At 43.9% G+C, this 18581-nt stretch overlaps 1 protein-coding gene across 3 annotated transcripts in view; it reads left to right on the top strand.

Annotated features, from left to right (window-relative positions):
* CLPB (caseinolytic mitochondrial matrix peptidase chaperone subunit B) overlaps positions 1–18581 on the top strand; it is a 201286-nt gene that overhangs the window by 151504 nt on the left and 31201 nt on the right. For all 3 annotated transcript variants that reach the window (XM_044668108.1, XM_044668109.1, XM_044668110.1), the window contains one exon: positions 9009–9123. In XM_044668108.1, the coding sequence (XP_044524043.1) occupies positions 9009–9123 (115 nt within the window). The remainder of the gene's footprint in view (positions 1–9008; positions 9124–18581) is intronic.

Genomic DNA, 18581 nt, shown 5'->3' with positions numbered 1-18581 from the left:
TGCATGATGGTAGATAAAACAAAAATATGGGAAGCTGGCCTGTGATGAATACACAGCTAAGGGGGACGTGCTGGGATAAGTCTGCATTCCCCTCCAAGCTCCACACTCCACTGAGACTGCTGGGGAATTTATTGCTCATTTTAATCACACCCAGAGAATGAATTGGCAGAGATATTAGCCCGATAGGCCACCACATAGATTTTATTTGCATATTCCCATGACAGACCAGCAAGAACATTTCCTATGTATTTTTAATTTGTTTGGGCAGCAGCTGGGAGTGCAGGGCCCCCACGGGCTGCAGGCTTCTCAGCTGGGCCTAGGTGTCTGCCAAGGTATGCAGGTGAATAGCAGAGTTAGCTGCCCAGGAAGGCCATCAGGACCCAGGGGGAAGGCTGGTCCAAGGCTAGAGGTGGGGATTCGGTACCTTAGTTGGGCCTTAGAATTTACAGAGTTCTTTTACTCAATACAAACCTATTCTGGGGCAAAATATTATATAGCAAAAAGAGCACTTGATTTGAAAGCAGAGGAACTGAATTCAGATCCTAACACTACTACATTTGGGACCTTGGACAAGTCCCTTTCTCTTTCTCTTGCTGCCTCAGTTTTTACATGTTTAAAAGGAAGAGTTGAAGTAGATGATCTCTAAGGTTCTTTTTTTTTCTGGCTTTGAATCTTTTGAAAGGCACCTATGATTATCCCCATTTTATAGCAGAAGAAACCAAAGCTTAGAGGGGTAACCCAGATAAGTCAGGACTCACATCTAAACCTCCAAACTACAATTCCAGTGCTCTCTCTAATGAATCACAGGTGCTGTCATGGATTTGACTTTGTTCAATTCTTTGGACCAAGGCCTTTCTTTTCATCCTACTATCTCACTTAGCTATTAGTTCCCTCTCTTCCTGGCCCTGTGCTGGACTCTGCTATGGAAGAGAAGAGAAGAGAAAATATAGGACCTCCCTTGAGGGGCTCCCAGCTTGGCAAGCGAAATGATGAGATATATTCAGAGAAAACTACCAAAAAGCAGTATGGGGCCGGAGAAAATCAAGGGCTTTACTGAATGACTGTTGTATCCACCTGTATGATTCATGAAATCATTTCTTTGGGGACTTAAGAAGAGGAGCAGAGCCCTGTGGGCTGGGATAGTCAAGGAAGCCTCCCTGGAGGAAACAGAGGCACCTTCTGCCCCACAGTATCTGCTTATCACCTGAAGCAAGGACTTGGGCATTGATGCCATGTGCCAAACCCTTACCAGGACTCTTATTGATCCCAGAAACAGGGTTCCTCCCCAGGGGGTAGCTGGAAGGCATAATAGCAACACATAGAATGGGAATTCCAAGCCAGGGTTTCTCCAGATTGAATGGAAAACTATTTTTGTATCTTGAGAATGGCAGATAGCAGGAGAGCAAGGATCTATCCTCTCCCTCTGTCTGCTCAGACCCCTTCTTCAGAGCCTAGAGCTCATCACTCAACCAGTGCATCCTAGCGACATGCCAAGAACTAGTAGGGCTACTATATTTGTTCATTGACCATTCAGGTGAACATCTAGTATGATTTAAGCTCCTTGAGAGTGAGGACCATTTGGTTTTTGTCCTTTTAATTCCCAGTACTCACACATTAGAAATTTAATTCATGTTGGATGGTTGGACAGACAGACAAATGAACATATATATTCTATGTCTCCCACAGTGTTGGGGAAAAGAGGAAGCACAAGCCCTGACCTCAGAGCTAACAATCTGGTTAAGGAGTTAAGACTCATAATACATGGATCATTGAGAACAATATAAGATTGCATATGGTCAGCTACTAACCTATGTGTCTCCACCTCTAAGGATTGTATGAGCTCAGAGAAGAAAGCATTCAGGGTGGAACGGATTATTGGCGAAGGCTTCCTGGAGGAGGTAGGACTTGAGGAGGGCTTTTAGGACATAGCAGATTTGGATAGGTAAAGAGGAGGAGGGGACAAGGTATTCTGGGCCAGGGAATGACATGAATAATGGTGAGAATAAAAAGACGGAATAAGGGTGGGAATGAGCTAGGAATGGGTGAGGAGAGTGGCACAACTAAGGTAGGACTTTTGGGAAGGCAAGAGGTAGAACCAGGTATGGAAGCCTCAAGTGCCAGCCTGAAGAACTTGAACTTGACACAGAACCAGTTTGCTTTCAGTTGACATTTTCTCAGCAGAGAAAGGCAAAATCACAAAATCTCAGGATTGTAGGGGACTCCAGAGCCCATCCAGGCCTGCTGCTTTTTAAACAAGAATCTTGTCTACAACATATCCAAAAGGTGATCATGATCTGCCTGAAGACCTCCAGCATTGAGGGGAGGGGGATCAGACTGACAACCACATCCTAAGAGAATCCATTGAAGAAACTAGGGATATTTAACCTGGAGGAAAAAAGGGCAGAACTAGGAATGATACTGTGATACAGTAAGGTGTTAGCTAGATGAAGAAAAGCCTTCCTAATAATTGGAGTCATCTGAAAGTAGAGTCCCCTTTCTCAGGAGATAGGGTTCCCTGTCACTACAAGTTCCAGCAGAACCCAGATGCCACTTGTCAGATGTATGGATTTCTAAATGGAATACATGATACCTGAGGTCTCTTACAACTAATCTCTGATTCTGTGACTGGCTAGGTAATAGGAAAATGTGGTAATGGCCATGAGGGAATGCAGGCATCGCCAGGCTTCAACCTATTTTCCCCTCCCTTAGGCACTTATTTCCACAACCTCTTCTGTGTGCTGGGTTGTCAGCCTGACCCTGTGGCAGATGCATTTCTCTGGGATCCAAAGTGGTCCCAAATTTCTGTTTTCTCTTGTATGGGCCCTAAAAACTAAGCAAGCCCAAATCCCATGGCCTTTCTGGGTCTAAGCCAGGTTAGTGTAACAGTCTGACAGGTGGTGAAGAAAATAAGCAGCTATTTCCTTCCAAGCCTTCTCTTCTGTAGTCTAATCATCTTCAGTTCTTTTAGCCAGTCTCATATGACTCTTCTCTATCCTTGTTACCATTTTCTGAAATATTCCAGCTTGTCAATGAATCTCTCTCTCTTTCTTTCTCTCTCTCCCTCTCTCTCTCTCTCTTTCACAGATGCGCGCGCGCACACACACACACACACACACACACACACACGCACATTTGCTGGTGGTCCCCTTGCTAGGTCAACTTCTTTGTTATTTGCTCTTACCCTTCCTCCCTCTGATTGTGCAGAATGAACATCCAGAGCCAAGTGCACCTGTCACTCACTTTTGCCATCTCTACACACAACTCTGCATCCTTTCTTTTGCTTGCCCTCTTTACATTCCCTTTTCCTGGGGAGATGGAGCCAGGCAAGATACAGGGATTGCTTAGCCCTCATTCTTGGCTCTCGGGTAAGCAGCCCCACTCTGCTGGCCAGCTTGGAGCCAGGCCTCAGCCCTGAGCCCAGAACACTTTTCTGTAAATGTCGTCACAGCCAGGAGGGGTGTCATGTCAAATCAAGAATGATGAGAGCCAGCGAACATGATTACGCAGCCCAGATTAGCTGCTGGGAGCCAGTGGCTGCCGTCTCTAGGTGAGGGCTGTGAAAATTAATCGCATGTGTCTTTTATTAAGAAGATGAGCTCGCTTGCTCATGTTCTCCTAGGCGCCACACCCCCAGTGCCTCCCAGCCAGACATCCCACGCCTTTGCTGACACAGTTCCCTTCCTGGCCCTCTCTTCTAGTGGATTGCCTCAGGACCCAACAGCCTTTCTCTTATTCTACCTGAGGAAGTGCTGCATTTGGGCCCAAGACCATGCTACTCATAGAATCAAAAGATTTTAACCTGGGAGAGACCTCATGGTCCAACCCCTTCATTCTATGGATGGACAATTGGTGCCAGTATTCTTATTGGCAAAGACAGAAGAAGAAACTGAGGTTGAGAGAGGTTAAGGTAGTACAAAGCAATGCCAAGCCTCAAACTTAGATCACCAGGTGCCACACCAGTTTCTTTCCTGGACATCACACTGACTCGTCTCCCCTTCTCCATCCTCATTTTTCTCCCCCAAGACTAACACATACTCAGTTTATACTTGAGTAAAATAATTTTGCTGTTTACAGATTATGAAATAAAATCAGTCCTCTCAGATCTCTTTAGAACTTGAGGGAGTCCAGCATCAGTGACTAGTAACTGAGATATTTCCAAATGAGTATAGTTGAACAAAGACCATGCACACCAGAAGAGTAGAGGTCCATTGGGAGTTAATCCAGCCTCTGGATGGATGCCTCTTCCCTAGGTCTAATCAGGAGCCAATTGTTCCTTCGAGATTCTCTATCCCTCACACAGATAGGAAGCATGGTTTACCTACACCTATCAGAGACATCAAAGAAAGCAGAGAGCAAATAGGATCTCCCTAAGGTCAGGGCCCATGTCAGGGTCTCATGCTCACTTGTATCTTCTAGTCTAGTGATGGTGAGTCTATGGCATGCATACCAAAAAGGTAACTCAGAACCCTCTCCATGAGCCCACCTGTAATTGTCTACCAGAGTTTGTTACTAGAAACCCAGAGGGATTCGGAGCAGAACTGTTCCCCTTCCCCTCTCCCAGCACCTGAGAACATTCCTCACTTCCCCGACCCCTCTGCCCAGCAACCCAATGGGAGCTCTTACTCCTTCCCCTCTGCACATGTTGAGGGTGTGGCGCAGACAGCAGCCTGTTGAGTCTGTGGTGGAAGTTGGAGAGGAACTAGATTTGAGGGGAGCATAGCTCACAGCGTGGCACATAGATGGAGGGTAGCAGAGTACTCAGGCCACTCCACATGCCCCTCTGCCCAACAGTTCAATGATAGTGCTTTCTCCCCTGTCTGGGAGAATTGGGGCAGCATGTTTCTAAAAGGTTCACCATCACTGTTCTAGACTAAGACCCTTAAGAGATCTGTCTTAAGTAACTTGCTGTATTCCTCTTCTTTTCTTCCTCATACCACCTGCCCTGTCTATATCCTCTAACCCCAGCCAACTGCCTGTATGAGTAAGACCTCTAACACCCCACTCCTCAGCCACATTCCTCCTCAGCCTAAGATGACCCTGCCCAGAGCTGTACTCCTCTGCTGATGCCCACATCCCAGGAAGATAGCATTTCCTGCAGGAAGGGCAATGGGGTCCAAGACAAAGCCCATTTCAGGAGCCATAATGAGGAGCCAGCCAGAATAGTCTGCCTGCTTGATATTCTTCCCAAGAATGAAGCTGCTGGGAAGGAGACAAACAGCAGGCACACAAAGACCATGGTGCTCTGTCCTTCCCTTCAACACACTCAGGAAAATTCTTTAAAGTTTCCTATACTTTCAGAAGTTCAACCAGTCTAGACTCTCTCAGTGTAAAAGACCCTTCTACCACATCTTCAACAGAGGTTTTCCAGTCTCTACTTTAATACTTCAGGGACACAAAACTCACTAATGTAGCCTGATCCACTGTGGGTTACCTCTAATTATTTAGAAATGGCTTCTTTATAATAAAGTGAAATATGCCTCCCCATGATCTCTACCTATTTGCTCTAAGGTTGTCCTCTTTGTCCAACTGAACAATATTCATCCTCTTTCCCAGCTGTCTTTAAAATAGAGGAACTCAGTAGAAGGAACCTCAGCAATTCCCTCTTCTACATGTTCAACAGGGTATGCAACATGTTTGAGAACTTGCAACTTCGGGAAGTTCACTACCTAAGAAGCAAGCCATTCAGCTGTTGGGAGACTTCTCATAGAAAGTTTTTCCTTTTAGTGGGTCCAAATCTTGCTCCCTCTTAACTTCTACTCATTGGAGAAGTTCTGGGATATAGCTTCCAGGTTACCAACAATATCTTATCTGCTTTAGAGAGTGCCATTGTAACAGTTAGGATAGATAAGTATCATGTCACATCCAGTGGTCTTCATCCTTCTTCAATTCTGTATTTGACACAAGAATATCTCTCTATCTCTGTCTCTGTCTCTCTCCCTCTTCCCCTCCTTATCTCTCCCACTACTGCCCACTGCCTTCTGGATGGCTTTAAACTCAGCCTGTCCAATACCAGACCTCTTAATTTCTTCAGTGAAAGGAACTCTCATGATGAAACTTCCTCTCCTAGTGCAGATCTAGCTATACCCGTTTTGAAACATAATCATAGAGAGTTACCTGGGGCACTGGGAGGTAAAGGGACTAGCCCAGAGATACATGACTTGCCTACATCAGAGGCAAGACTTGAACCTATGGCCACCTGACTCCAAAACTAAGGACAGTTCCTTATCCACTCTATCCCTCTACATATTGGAAATGTAATAGGTCCTTTGTATATAGAAAGTGCTTAACAAAATATACTGGTTTGAATTGACCTGAAAAGTTTCCTTCTTAAGTGCCTACTGAACACAAGGCCTTCTGTTCAGTACTCAGAATACAATCACCAGCACAGTGCTGGGCACTGGGTATATAAAGACAAGGAAGGAAACAATCCCTCCTAGAAAAGAGCTTACATTCTAACAAGGAAGACATATATGTAAGCCTAAAAGAGTAATAGCAAATAATTATGAAGTAATTGGGTGGGAGGAGAGAGCCTATGACCATCAGAGGAATCAAGAAAGGTATCATACAGAGGGTGACACTAGAGCTGTGTGAGGAAGGAGGATGTTTCAGGCATGGGTAGTGGCCAAAAGTAGAAACAAGACAAGCTCATTCCTTCAGAGTTTAAAGTCTAATGACATACAAGCTATGTCTTTATTTAAGTTGAACCTATGATTGAAAACCTAAAAGGGAGGAGTGTAGTACAGAGAGCCCTAGACTGACAGTCAGAAGGTCTGCATTCAAATCTTAGCTTTGCTACTTGACCTCAAGAAATAATTTCCCTTCCATGGGTCTCAGTTTTCCCATCTATAGGAGGAGGTTGGACTAGATGAAATTTAAGGACATTTCTAGCTCTAATTTTATGTGACCTAAAGGATTCTTGCTTTTCCCAATCCTCTAAGGGACCTCTTGCTTTTTGCATGATGTCCTAGGGAAGTGGCTTAAGTTTTGCCTGCACAGTCTGTGTTCTTCCCAGAAGAAAACACCTCACATGGCACCAAAGCTGGGGCCTCATATATGCCGGGGTGACTAGAGGAAGCCGGAGATATATAGATGGCGGAGCCAGAGCTCAATGATGTATGCCAAGCCTGAGGGAACCATACAGTGACACGCTGGATTCCATCCCGCAAGCATCGTTCCACTGGGATCAGCAGCCAAGTTATTGCTCTGTATGAAACATGGGGACTGATGGGAGCTTTCAGTTACAGACTGATAGCAACAGCCAAAATTGGATTGTTTGCTATTTATTGTTTTTAACTTCTGTCAGGGTCACTACCATTTCAGGAAAACACTGCCAGAGTGGCTGATATTTTTTATCCACTCTTCCCGCAAGAGCAGTCTACAGTCACAGTTTTTTTGACAGTATCTAGGTTTGGTGACCAGAGGATCTCCATGCCTAGGAGGGAGCCTGAGCAGCACAATATCTAACAAAAGAGGAGCGTCTGGGGGACTGGGATAGGGCATGCTTTAGAAAGTAGTAGAGGTGTTTTCTGGAAAAGCATCTTTGAACTCAATCTTAGAAGAATCCAACAGGCTCAACATCAGTTACTGGAGTTGTTGGCCAAGCAGAGGCTGAATGATCTGCCAGGGAAGCTTAGAAAGGGTTCCAGCCAGAGTAGCACTAGCTACTCTGAGGTTTCCCTCTGCTCTAAGAATGTAGTTCTGTGAGTTCACATTGCAGTGCTAATGGACACAAGAGTAAAATGAAGATACTGAGGAAAGGTTCCTCTCTCCTTGTCTGCCCACCTTCTCCACTTTTTCTCTGAGGTCACTACCTTCCACCACTCAAGGTCTCCTCTAAGCCTAGACAATGGCATTTTAGCACATGGTCGTATTGTTTTTAAGTTCTATTGAACCTTTTTGACACCATGGTAATTTCCCATGCACACCACCCCTCAAACCCACCGGGAACCATCTTTCATAAACAAAAAACAGTTAAGGCAAACTGACTGGCATGCACCCTGTCAACAAGTGCTGTAGTGAATACTGGTTTTGGGAGCCCAGCTCTGCCACTCATTTTTGGTGCTGCTAGTTGTACAATAAGGATGTTATCCCTGGATCCTCTAATCCTGAACCAAAAAAACCTGATAGCATATCTAGCATTCTGCACCAAAAGCCCCCATCTCATTCCAGAGAAGGGATACATTTCCCCTGAGCTGTACTGCCTAATTTTGACACCATGTAATTCTGCATATATCATTTTGATTCTTCTCCCTTGTTCAGTATTAGTTCATATGAGTTTCCTTATGTTTCTGTGAAATCCTCTTTTTCATAGTTTCTTTACTACATTCATATACCAAAACATGTTTAACTCTTCTCCAGTTAGCAGATACTAGCTTTTTCCCCAAATTGTTGCCCCTCACAAAGGCACTGCTGTGACAGTTGTTTTGGTAATGTGGGACCTTTCTGTCTTTGACTTGCTTAGGATCTATGCCCAGCACTGAGATAAATGCATTGTTTTCTGATGGTTTCCTCTGTGTAATTCTTACCTCTCCATTCTATAGCTAGACTGCCAGCACCCCAGGAACATGGCCATGCCTCCTTTTGCTTCTGCTTTCCCAGTAGCATAGCTGAGCCCAAAGCTGGACTGCTGGTCAGAATGGAATGAAGTGAATTGAATTGTGTCAATAGAGTCCATCTCTGGGCTGAGTCTGCAGTTGGAGAGGGCCATTCTCACTCTCAAGTATTCCTGCCAATGACTGCCTTGTGGTTTCCCCAGAAGTGAAGTTTGGGTTCCAGGCCTTTCCTAGCCCTGAGTTCCCTGTCCCAGACTATTGACCTCCCTAGTCCAGTTCCCTCTGTTTCCAGGGAAATCATGAAGCATGGACCCAGCACAGATCTAGACATTCATTTTGGCCAAAGAAGGAAAATGCAGCATCTCTGTCCTTGGGAGGCCTGTGGACTGGGGTGGGATGACCTAGGATGTGGAAGACACTACCATATTCCAGGTTGTCTGTTCTTTTCTCTGCCAGTACCAGGAGAAGCAACGAAAGCGTGAGGCCGAGGAACGTCGCCGCTTCCCTCTAGAGCAGCGGCTAAAAGAACATATCATTGGCCAAGAGAGTGCCATTGCTACAGTGGGAGCAGGTAAGCATCATGCCATGCCCCTGGTATTAGGTAGGAGTAGAACCATCCCACTTTCCACTCGAAGGCAGACAGGTGACTGGGGGTCAGGCTTGGCAGCAAACAGGAACAATTATTTTCTGAACATTTAAAGAACAAATAATTGACCCATAGTACTAGGTCTCCTGCCCCATAGATACCTTTTAGAGGTTAGACCCAGCCTGGGCTTTTGAGGAGAGATGGCACAGGCATACCAAAATGGGCAGAACTATATGTACAAATACATTCCATAATTTTTTATCTCCTGACTCCAAGTCCAGTGTGATTTCCATTATGCCACATTGCCTCTCCTGAAGTAATTTGAGTATTATTTTACACATGGAAAAACTGAGACTGAGATTAACTTACTGGCCCGAAGTCTCACTATAAAGTGTCAGAGATAAGATTAGAATTTAAGTTTTCTGTCTCCAAATTGAGCATACCATAGTGGATGGAAGATATCCTTTGCTTTCCTTCAACTTCAGTGTAACAGGCACACATGTTCATAGGGCCCTTCAAAAGACTATGTGCCTGGCTTTAAGTTTCAACCCAGGACTGTGAATCAAGAAAGAAGGAGAATTAGGACATTAATCAGATCAGAAAAGGGGATAGTGGAGTGAAGCTTTTGCAGCCTCTTGAATCTTCCCACCTTGCCCACAAAGCCAGCCCTGCTCCCTAAGCATAGCCCTGATCTCTGGGCTACCCCAAGCCATCAAGCTGCAGATTTACAATCTATCCGCCAAGCCTGGGTGATAAAAAGGGGCTATCAGGCCGAAATTGTGTCCTTCCCTCTGGGGCCTCCAGAGGAAAGTTTGTCACTTTCCAGAAAGCAATTAAAGATTTAATTGAAAAAGGAAGGAGGGCTGCCCCAGCCTGACCCTTTATTATCCCCAGTTCATCAGGGAACAAGGGTCCTAATCACCAGGGCCAGGGGACCAGCCAGTTTCCAGAAACAAAAGGAGTTGTTAGAGCTTCCTGACCCAGAGTATGCTGTTAGCCCAAGGTCAGGAGGTTGGCCATTGCTTCCATTGAAGGCAGCCTAGAGTTTTAATCTATCCCCAAATCAGGCAGGGCCCCTCTCCTTCCAGGCAGAAACCACCCTAGTTCTCTCCCCTTGATAGAGATCCAACAGGGCCAGTTACCACATAGTTCATAAGATTTAGACCTTGAAGAAGGGACCTTAAAAAGCCCATAGTCCAATCCCCATCTTTTACAGAAACAGGCCAGGAGAGGGGGGTGACTGATCCAAAGTAGCAAGTGACATGTCACCATGCCCGCCAGCACCCCTGCCACATCACTATAACAGGATGGGTCTGCCCAGCATCCTCTTATGCTCCCCCTCTGCCAGGCTGCCTCTGGTTGGAGAAAGGGAAGAGGGAGGGGCCCCTGGAAAGGAGAGACAAATGATCCTACCAGAGATTTAATAAAATGTCTCCTATCAGGCTTTTATGTCCATACAGATCAGGACATACCTGCCATGATAATGTTTCCCCTTGGGCTCCCTAGAGGTCCTCCAGCCAGCTATCTGCCCACTCCCCTTTGACCTTCCTCCCCTTGCCCGTGTCTCAAGCTAACAAGATAAGTGAGGCGTCGGGAAGCCATTGGAGTGGCAAGGGAATGGACCTGCATTTCTCATTCAACACTGACTCCTTTTTCTTTAGTCATCTCATTCTTTGGCACAGAAAATCCAGAAGCCCAAACCGACAGCTCCCCCCACACACCCACTAAGGGTCCTTGAGCTCAAAAACAGCCAAGTCTCAAAGAAAAAGCACTTGATTCAAGTCCAACAAACAGGAGTTCAGCTTGCTCTGCTGCTAGCTCTCAGTGTGCCCTCAACCCAACTCACTTACCCTTCTCTAGACTTCAATTTCCCCATCTTTTAAGAGGAGTTAATAATCAATCTTACAAAGGTGTTGTGAAGATCAATTGAGATAATAGATGAGAAAGTCCTTTATAAAGTGCCCATTGGATGTAAGAGATTCTTAGCATTTAATCATGAAGAAGAAAGCCAACCTGAAGGGACACAATGAAACTAAAGAGTAGTGATTGAGTAAGGCCTAAAAGGATGCAAAGGCAAACTTTGGGAAATCTCATCCTGTAAGTAACCTCAAGCATCCCTCTGGTTTTTCCTGACTGACCCACAACTTACACACACTGCCACCATCAGCAGGACCATGGCTGGTACTACTCCATAGGCAAGGAATAGCATTCTTCAAAAGTGTCTCACTAAAAGATAAAACCCTGAGTCAATATACTCTGCTTTTTGCATAATGATGGTACTTCTGAATCCTCATTAGTCATTTTTATTTTTCCCCTAGCAGTGGGGAATCCCTCTGCAACATCTCTGACAACTGGTCATCCAGCCCTTGCTTGCAGACCTCCAGTAATGGGAACTCAGTACCTCCTAAAGCAATGCATCCTCTTTTGGAAGAGCTGTAATTGTTGGGAAACTTTTTCTTGCAGCTTTCCTTTATCCACCCAGTACCCCCATTCTGCCCTCTTAGGTCTAACAAAAATAAGTTCATCTATCTTTTATGTGGCAGCCTTTCAGATAACTTGAAGACAAGCCTTTTGTTTTGTCTTCCATGGCCCCTTTACTGGTCTCCCCACCATCCCAGTTGCCTTCTCCTGGACATTTTCTAACTTATCAATGTCCTTCCTGAAATAGGATAACTAGAACTGAATATTGTACTCCAGATGAGTTCTAGGTATAGAGGGCAATAAAGTGTTGGCTAACTCTCCTGAGTCTGGATCATTTGCATATTTGGTAAATCATCTATATCTTCACCCATATCATTAAATATCTATAGGCAGTGACGGAAAGATTCCCGATGCTTTCTACTGAGAACAGGGACCCATCCTGTTGACCACCTTTTGGATCCAGTCATTCAACTAGTTCTGGGACTACAACAGTGTAGCCTGTCTTATCAATAAGGAGACTATATCTTCCCAAAGACCCCTCTGTCAAATGCTTTGCTGAAATCCAGGCAAACTACATTTACTGCATTCTTTTCATAAACTCTTGTCAAAAAGGAATATGCAGTTAATCTTGTGTGACCTCTTCCAGCTTTAGGTAACTCCTGTGTCCTTTTGTAAAAGCTCTGAAACTGTGTTCTTGAATCTTCCCAAGAATCAGTCATGCTTGCTGGCCTACAGTTTGATGGTTTTACCCTTCCCCCACCATTTTTTTGGTGGGGGAAGCCTGCCTCCCATCCTTTCTCCCATTCTCTGTGACCTTTTAGGGATCACACATGCTCCTCAGCAGATACATCTGCCTGTTTGTTCCTTCAGCACCCTGATATATATTTCATTTAAACCTGATCACTTAACTTCCTCCTCCCTGACTTTCCCCCAACTTTGGACTTACCCCTCCTTCATAATCGTCTCTTCTCCTATCTCTTGTATAACATTTTACCTTCATGATTCTTCTGTCTCTTTGACTACCACTTCCCTGGTGTTTGTTTTGTTTTGTTTTGTTTTTGTTTGAATGTATCTCCTAGGATTTAGGAGGCCAGCCCAGTGTCATAAGAAAAAAGACCACTGGACTTGAAATCAAAGAATACTTGAGTTCAAATACTGCTTCTGAAATTTGCTAATTATGTGATCATATGTGATTCACTAAATTTGGAGTCTCTTTGCTCCATAATTGTAGGGTGAGGAGGAAGAAGAGTCAAAGATGAGGTTCCAAGGCTAGATTACTTCAAGGACACTTATGCCAGCAGTGGAAATAGAGGCATCAAAGAGAGAACCCCAGAGCAGGTTTAGAGTGTGGAGGGAAGATGATGAAATCAGTTTTGTTCACCCCACTTCCGATCCATCATTCTATCTTGATCTTTCTCCTTTGGCAACCTTTCCTTCATCCTGCCCCTCCATGGAATTCTCAGTGTAGCCACCCTAGTTCAGGATCTCATACTTGTGGGCTAAAGCACTGTAATAGCCTCCAAGTGATCTCCTAATCTATAATCTACCCACCCCAGACCATCCTTCAGACATTTTCCAAATCATCTTCCCATCACACAGACATAGACTTTGTTCTCAGGAAGCTTACGATTTTGAACAGAGTTAATCAAAGTATCAAAAACCTTCAGGGTCTCCTCAGTGCCTGCTAAATAAAGTGTGACTCTTCAAACATGTCATTTAGAATCTTGCACAGTCTAGCTCTTCAATACCTTGTCTCACACTATTTCCCATCATGTAATTCTTAGGTTCCATCCTAACTGGACTAATTTGCATCTTGTATCTTAGCTCCTGATATCAACTCTGCCTGGTGAGAGTTCCCCCATACTTATATATGGAACCCCATGTCCCTTCAAGGCCCAGCTTAAATACCACCACCTGGGGAGGTGACTGACCCCTACTCCTACTTCCCTCCTGTTTCTTATAACATTTTTTTCCTGTATCTCTCCTTTGTATTTAGAGTAGATACTTGTGAAATCATTCTTTTCCTGTTAGAGTATAGGCTTCTTAAGAGCAAAACTTGGGTCAGAATCTAGTGTTATGTCTAGTAGGCCCCAATTCAGTCTTCCACAAATGAATTTGTTGAATGATTTCTGAAATGGATTTAGCACATGATTGTTTCCAGTACTTTCTTCAGAGCAGGCCTCTGAGAGAGGGTTATATTACACTATTTTTCATGGTTCTTCTATCTCTGCTACTCCTCTGTATTCTCATCTTCCTACCCCATAAAATTGCATGACCCCAACACACACACATACATACACATACACACATAACTGAGAAACAAATGAGTGTTTTGGAAAGATCACTGAACTTGGAGTCCAAAGACCCAGATTCATGAATAGACCCAGTTTTCTCAGCATCCTAGTTAAACAGGAACTAAGCTGGGGCTACACACCAGGCCTACCAATCTCTTCTAGGGAGACACATGATACAGTTATGAGAGGCAGCAAATTGGGCAAAGCTGAGAATATCTAACACAGAAAATGAAGTAAATTTGTAGAGAAAGAGAATTGTCCTCAAGGACAGAAGCCTGGCCTTCCCTCTCTTCCCCATGTGAACAGAAGTGGTTCCCTACTTGCCTGCAAATTGTGATGGATGAGGAAAGCCTGGGGCCTTTGACACTAGTGGGGACAGTACACATTAGAGCCCTTAATTTGTGGGGACCAGCCAGACCAGTGCCCAGGGAATCCCAGCCTTTACCTTGCCTCATAACCCCATTAGTCTGCTAGGCCTAGGCCTTGTCATGGCCTGCCAAGCCTGACTTGGGTTCCTTTTCTCAGATCCAGGAGAGGAAGAGGTATGAAATTATAAAGAGTCTCCTGTGGACCCTTCATTTTAGATCCCTGCCCCCAGAGGAGGCCTCCTGCCAGTGTGGGTGGGGTGGTAGGGGAAAGAGACCAAGAGAAGAGAGCTAAACAGATAGTTTCAGTGTCAGATACAGCAACAATTCATTGTTTCCCAAAAGAAAAAATTTCCCCTCCTATTATGAAAATAGGCCTAAAATCCTCTATTATGTCCAAAATTTCCCTGATCCTCCTTAATTCTGTGACTATTCTCTGGCTTATGTTTAAGAGGTTTCACCCAAAAACCAGCCCTGTTAAGTTCTTGAGAGTCTGATCACCCAGTTAGCCAAGGATGATTAATTTTTCAGGCAGAGCAGCTTTTGAAGTTCATCTACCAGTATGGAAAAGGAAGATTCATGCCAGCAAATTCACAAATACCTGAAGTTGTCCATAATTTAATGAATTCACCTCTGACCCACACCCAGCAGTTACCCAGAATCACATCATCTCTCAAATTTTTGACAAGGTGTCATCTAGTCTCTTCTTGTCAGTGGAGAGCCCAGGACATCCAAAGGCAGACTATTCCACATCTGGACAGCTCTAAAATTTGAGCAAGTTGTTATTTATGACAAACTTACATACCCATTACTTCTGCTTCTGCCTTCGGGAACCAAGCAGATGAAGCATAATCCAGTGTCAGCTTTACAGTTCTTCATATATTTGAAGATAGTTCTCATATGTCCCCAAGTGTCTTCTCCAGACTAAACGCTTATGTTTCTTCAACAGTTGTTAAATATTTATGGTTTCAGCTTTCTTATCATACTAGTTGCCTTCCTCTAGACATCTCCTAGTTGAAAAAGTTAGTGCCTAAAATATAGTACCCAGAAGAGAACACAAAGCCCTAGATATGGTCTGACAAGGGCAGAGAAAAATAGGACTGTCATCCCAACTCAGAATACCATGCCTCTATGCATCCTGGATCGAGTGAATTCTTTGACTTCTTTGTCATACTGTGAATTAGACTTGCATAAGATCCCCAGACTTGATGCCATGCCTCTCTGACCTATATTTATGTTGGTTTTTCTGAACCCAGTTTTCTAATAAGATGAAATTTAACCAGGACAGATATATTCAGCCATCATTCTAACCTTCCATCAGTTTATTTCAAGCTCCTGATGATCATTGGCCAAATAAGTTTGAAAACTGATTAGGAAGAATACCAGGGCCATGAAAACATACTGTATATAGCCAGTTGGCCTTTGCCACAATCTAGGCCTGGTGTTAGGAGTAGAAATGGAAATGAAGAATTACATAAGTGATGTGAGGTGAAGGTCAGAAAAGGAGGCTGAGTGGGCCATGGAATATTCCTTCTTCCACAATCTGAGAGCACTAGGATTGTTCTCTGATCTCTAAAATAATTTTTCCCCATTTTTACATAAGGTGAATACAAGGAAATGTAAATCGGATTAAGAAATCCTAGTCAGATTCTGGATGGGCGAGAGGGAAGCTCTAGGTCCTAGCCTTGGGGAGCACAATCCGAATGTGACTGAGAAGGGAGCTGACCTGAGCCCTACCCTCAGAGCATTCATAGGAGAGCTTGGATTCACGCTTTGGATACTGTGAGAGAACCAAACAAGCTGCCGTATCATCAAGTGTCAGTAAGAATGACTTGGATTTCTAGCGCTATTAGAGCCTAAAGAAGGGGAAGCTCAAGAGCTCAGTGGGAGTTGCAATGCTCAGGGAGCTTCCTGAAGGAGAGAAACCCTAAAGGATGGGGAAGTTTGGATAGGAGGCAGTAGAGTTCCCAGCCTGATTTCATTATTGTGTGTTTTGTATCAAGTCTCACTCAAAGTGGGCAATGTTCTTTCTTATATCTGCTGCTCTGAGGCAGCATGGCCTGGTGAAAAGACCACAGGACCTGGAGTCAAAAGACCTAGTCCTTGTCTTACTTCAGCTACACTTACTAGTTGTGTGATCCCTGGCTAGTCAGTTCTCCTTTCTGAACCTCAGCTTTCTTATTTGTAAAATGTACAAATTGGGACTAGATAATTCTTAATGCTTTTTACAGCCCCAACACTGTCAGAATCCCAGGTCTGTCTTTGAACTGGAACCCCTTTCTTCTTCCCTGACTTAAACCAGCCTTGATTGTGTATCACAGCCACCTTCTACTTCGCGACTGAGGGCTCTGCCTTTAGAAACTCTTGGTTAGGGCCTTCAGGAGCCATAGAAATTAATTCCATCTGGGACCTTCATTGGCAACACAGGATGACTCAGGCATAACTCACTTCCTACACTATGGCCCTCATGGGACTTCAGTGGAAGTCTCAGAAATGTACCAAGCATGGGTGGGTCTAAACCCTGGCAACCCTGTGGGTGCCATGAACATGGGCAGCCAGCAAAGCGCTGCTGAATGAATTGATTTGATAAACAGACATTTATTACACTCACAAATTGGCTGAAACCAATTTTGGTCACATCAACCCCTGATAAGTGCTGGGGTATTGATTTGTGCAAAGTAATACAGTGAATTTATCAGTGCAATCCCCAGCTGAGAGGCTTCTGGAAGATGCAAGTATGCTGTTACAGTATGGAGAAAATAAGGCAAGAACCAAGCAAACTGAGGCTAGGGGGCTCCTCAACCTTCCTGGAGCTTAGGCATACCTACCACCTAGATTGCAGACCTAAAGAAAGGAACCTTCTGCCTCCCCAAATCTGGGATGTAGAGATCAACAGGAATCACCCTGTCTGGGAAGATCTATCTTATGCTTTTATCTCCATAATTCAACTACTGAATCCCACTTCTTCCTCATTTGTCTTGGTATCAGATACTTGCAATGTGAAAAGAACCTCAGGGTTTGTGCAGTCCAACCTTGTCCAAAATATGAATCCTCTCTATAACTTAAGTATAAACTTCCAAAGAAACTTGTTTCATTTTCCAACAGCTCCAATTACTTAGAAAAATCTCCATGTTTGAAGCTATAACTGATCTGTGCCATTTATTTTAATTTTTTAGTTTTGCTTTCAAGGACCAAATCTTCCCCTCTTCATTACTACTCTTCAGATTTTTTTAAGACATTCATCACATCTTCCCTAAATCTGCTCTCCAAGTTCAATATCCCTAGTTCCTAAAGGGATAATTATTAGCCCCATTCCCAACCTGGGAACCCTCAGCCCAACTTCATATGTAGTCTTATGTGTAGAACAGGACTTACTACACCAGATATGATCTGACCCACAGAAAGTTACAGCAGAACCATCATCCCTACATCAGTCCCTCTATTTTAGAATGTATCCCAAAATCACACTGACATCGTTGATTCACTGAGTATGAAGTCCACTAAAAACCCCACAATCTTTTTAGCATAATATTTATGTAGATGATTTTACTACTAAGTTCTAAGTGCAGAACTATATATTTATATATTTAGAAATATATATTATATTCTATTTTGTTAGCATCAGCTTGTCAGGGTATATTTTTAGATTCTAGTTTTGATATTTAGAATATTAACCATCCCTTCCAACATGATATCATATATATATTTACTAATCATGTCAATTCTGCCTTCATTAAAGATAAAACTGTTTAACAAATTTGGTCCAAAGACAGATCCCTGGAGCACTTCACCAAAGACTTTCTTCCAGGTTGGGTGACATTAATTACTAGATTTTTGGAGTCCAAATTATTCAGTTCATCCTCAGTTCTCCTTACTATACTGTCATTTCATCCATATTCTCCCATCTTGTCCACAAGCATGCCATTAGCGATACTGACACATGCTTGTTGTCATTCAGATATTCTTTGTCCATAGCATCCTTCTGATCTATTAGTCTATGAATCCTGTCAAAGAAGGAAATGAGGTTAGCCTGGCCATTCTTGATGAGCCCAGTCTGGCTCTTGGTTATGACCACTTGTCATTTTTCATGCAAACAAATTCTCTCTCTAATGATCAGGTCTAAAATCCAAGTCAAACTTACTACTATATAATTTGAAACAGTTCTTTCTGTCCCCTGAGATGTCATGATCTGGGCCTAGTGACTTGTGCTCATTGAGGACCCCTGGTGCTCTCACCACCTTATCTCTATTTTCAGATCCCTCTTAGCCATTTTTATCTTATCCTTCCCAGTTTGAAGATCATTCTCCTTGGTAAGGAAAATTGGGGTCAAGTAGTTCTGCCTTCTCCGTTACACTGTTACCTC

Source organism: Gracilinanus agilis, chromosome 3 (assembly GCF_016433145.1).
Source record: "Gracilinanus agilis isolate LMUSP501 chromosome 3, AgileGrace, whole genome shotgun sequence".
Lineage (NCBI taxonomy): Eukaryota > Metazoa > Chordata > Mammalia > Didelphimorphia > Didelphidae > Gracilinanus > Gracilinanus agilis.
This window is presented reverse-complemented; position numbering and strand designations above follow the sequence as displayed.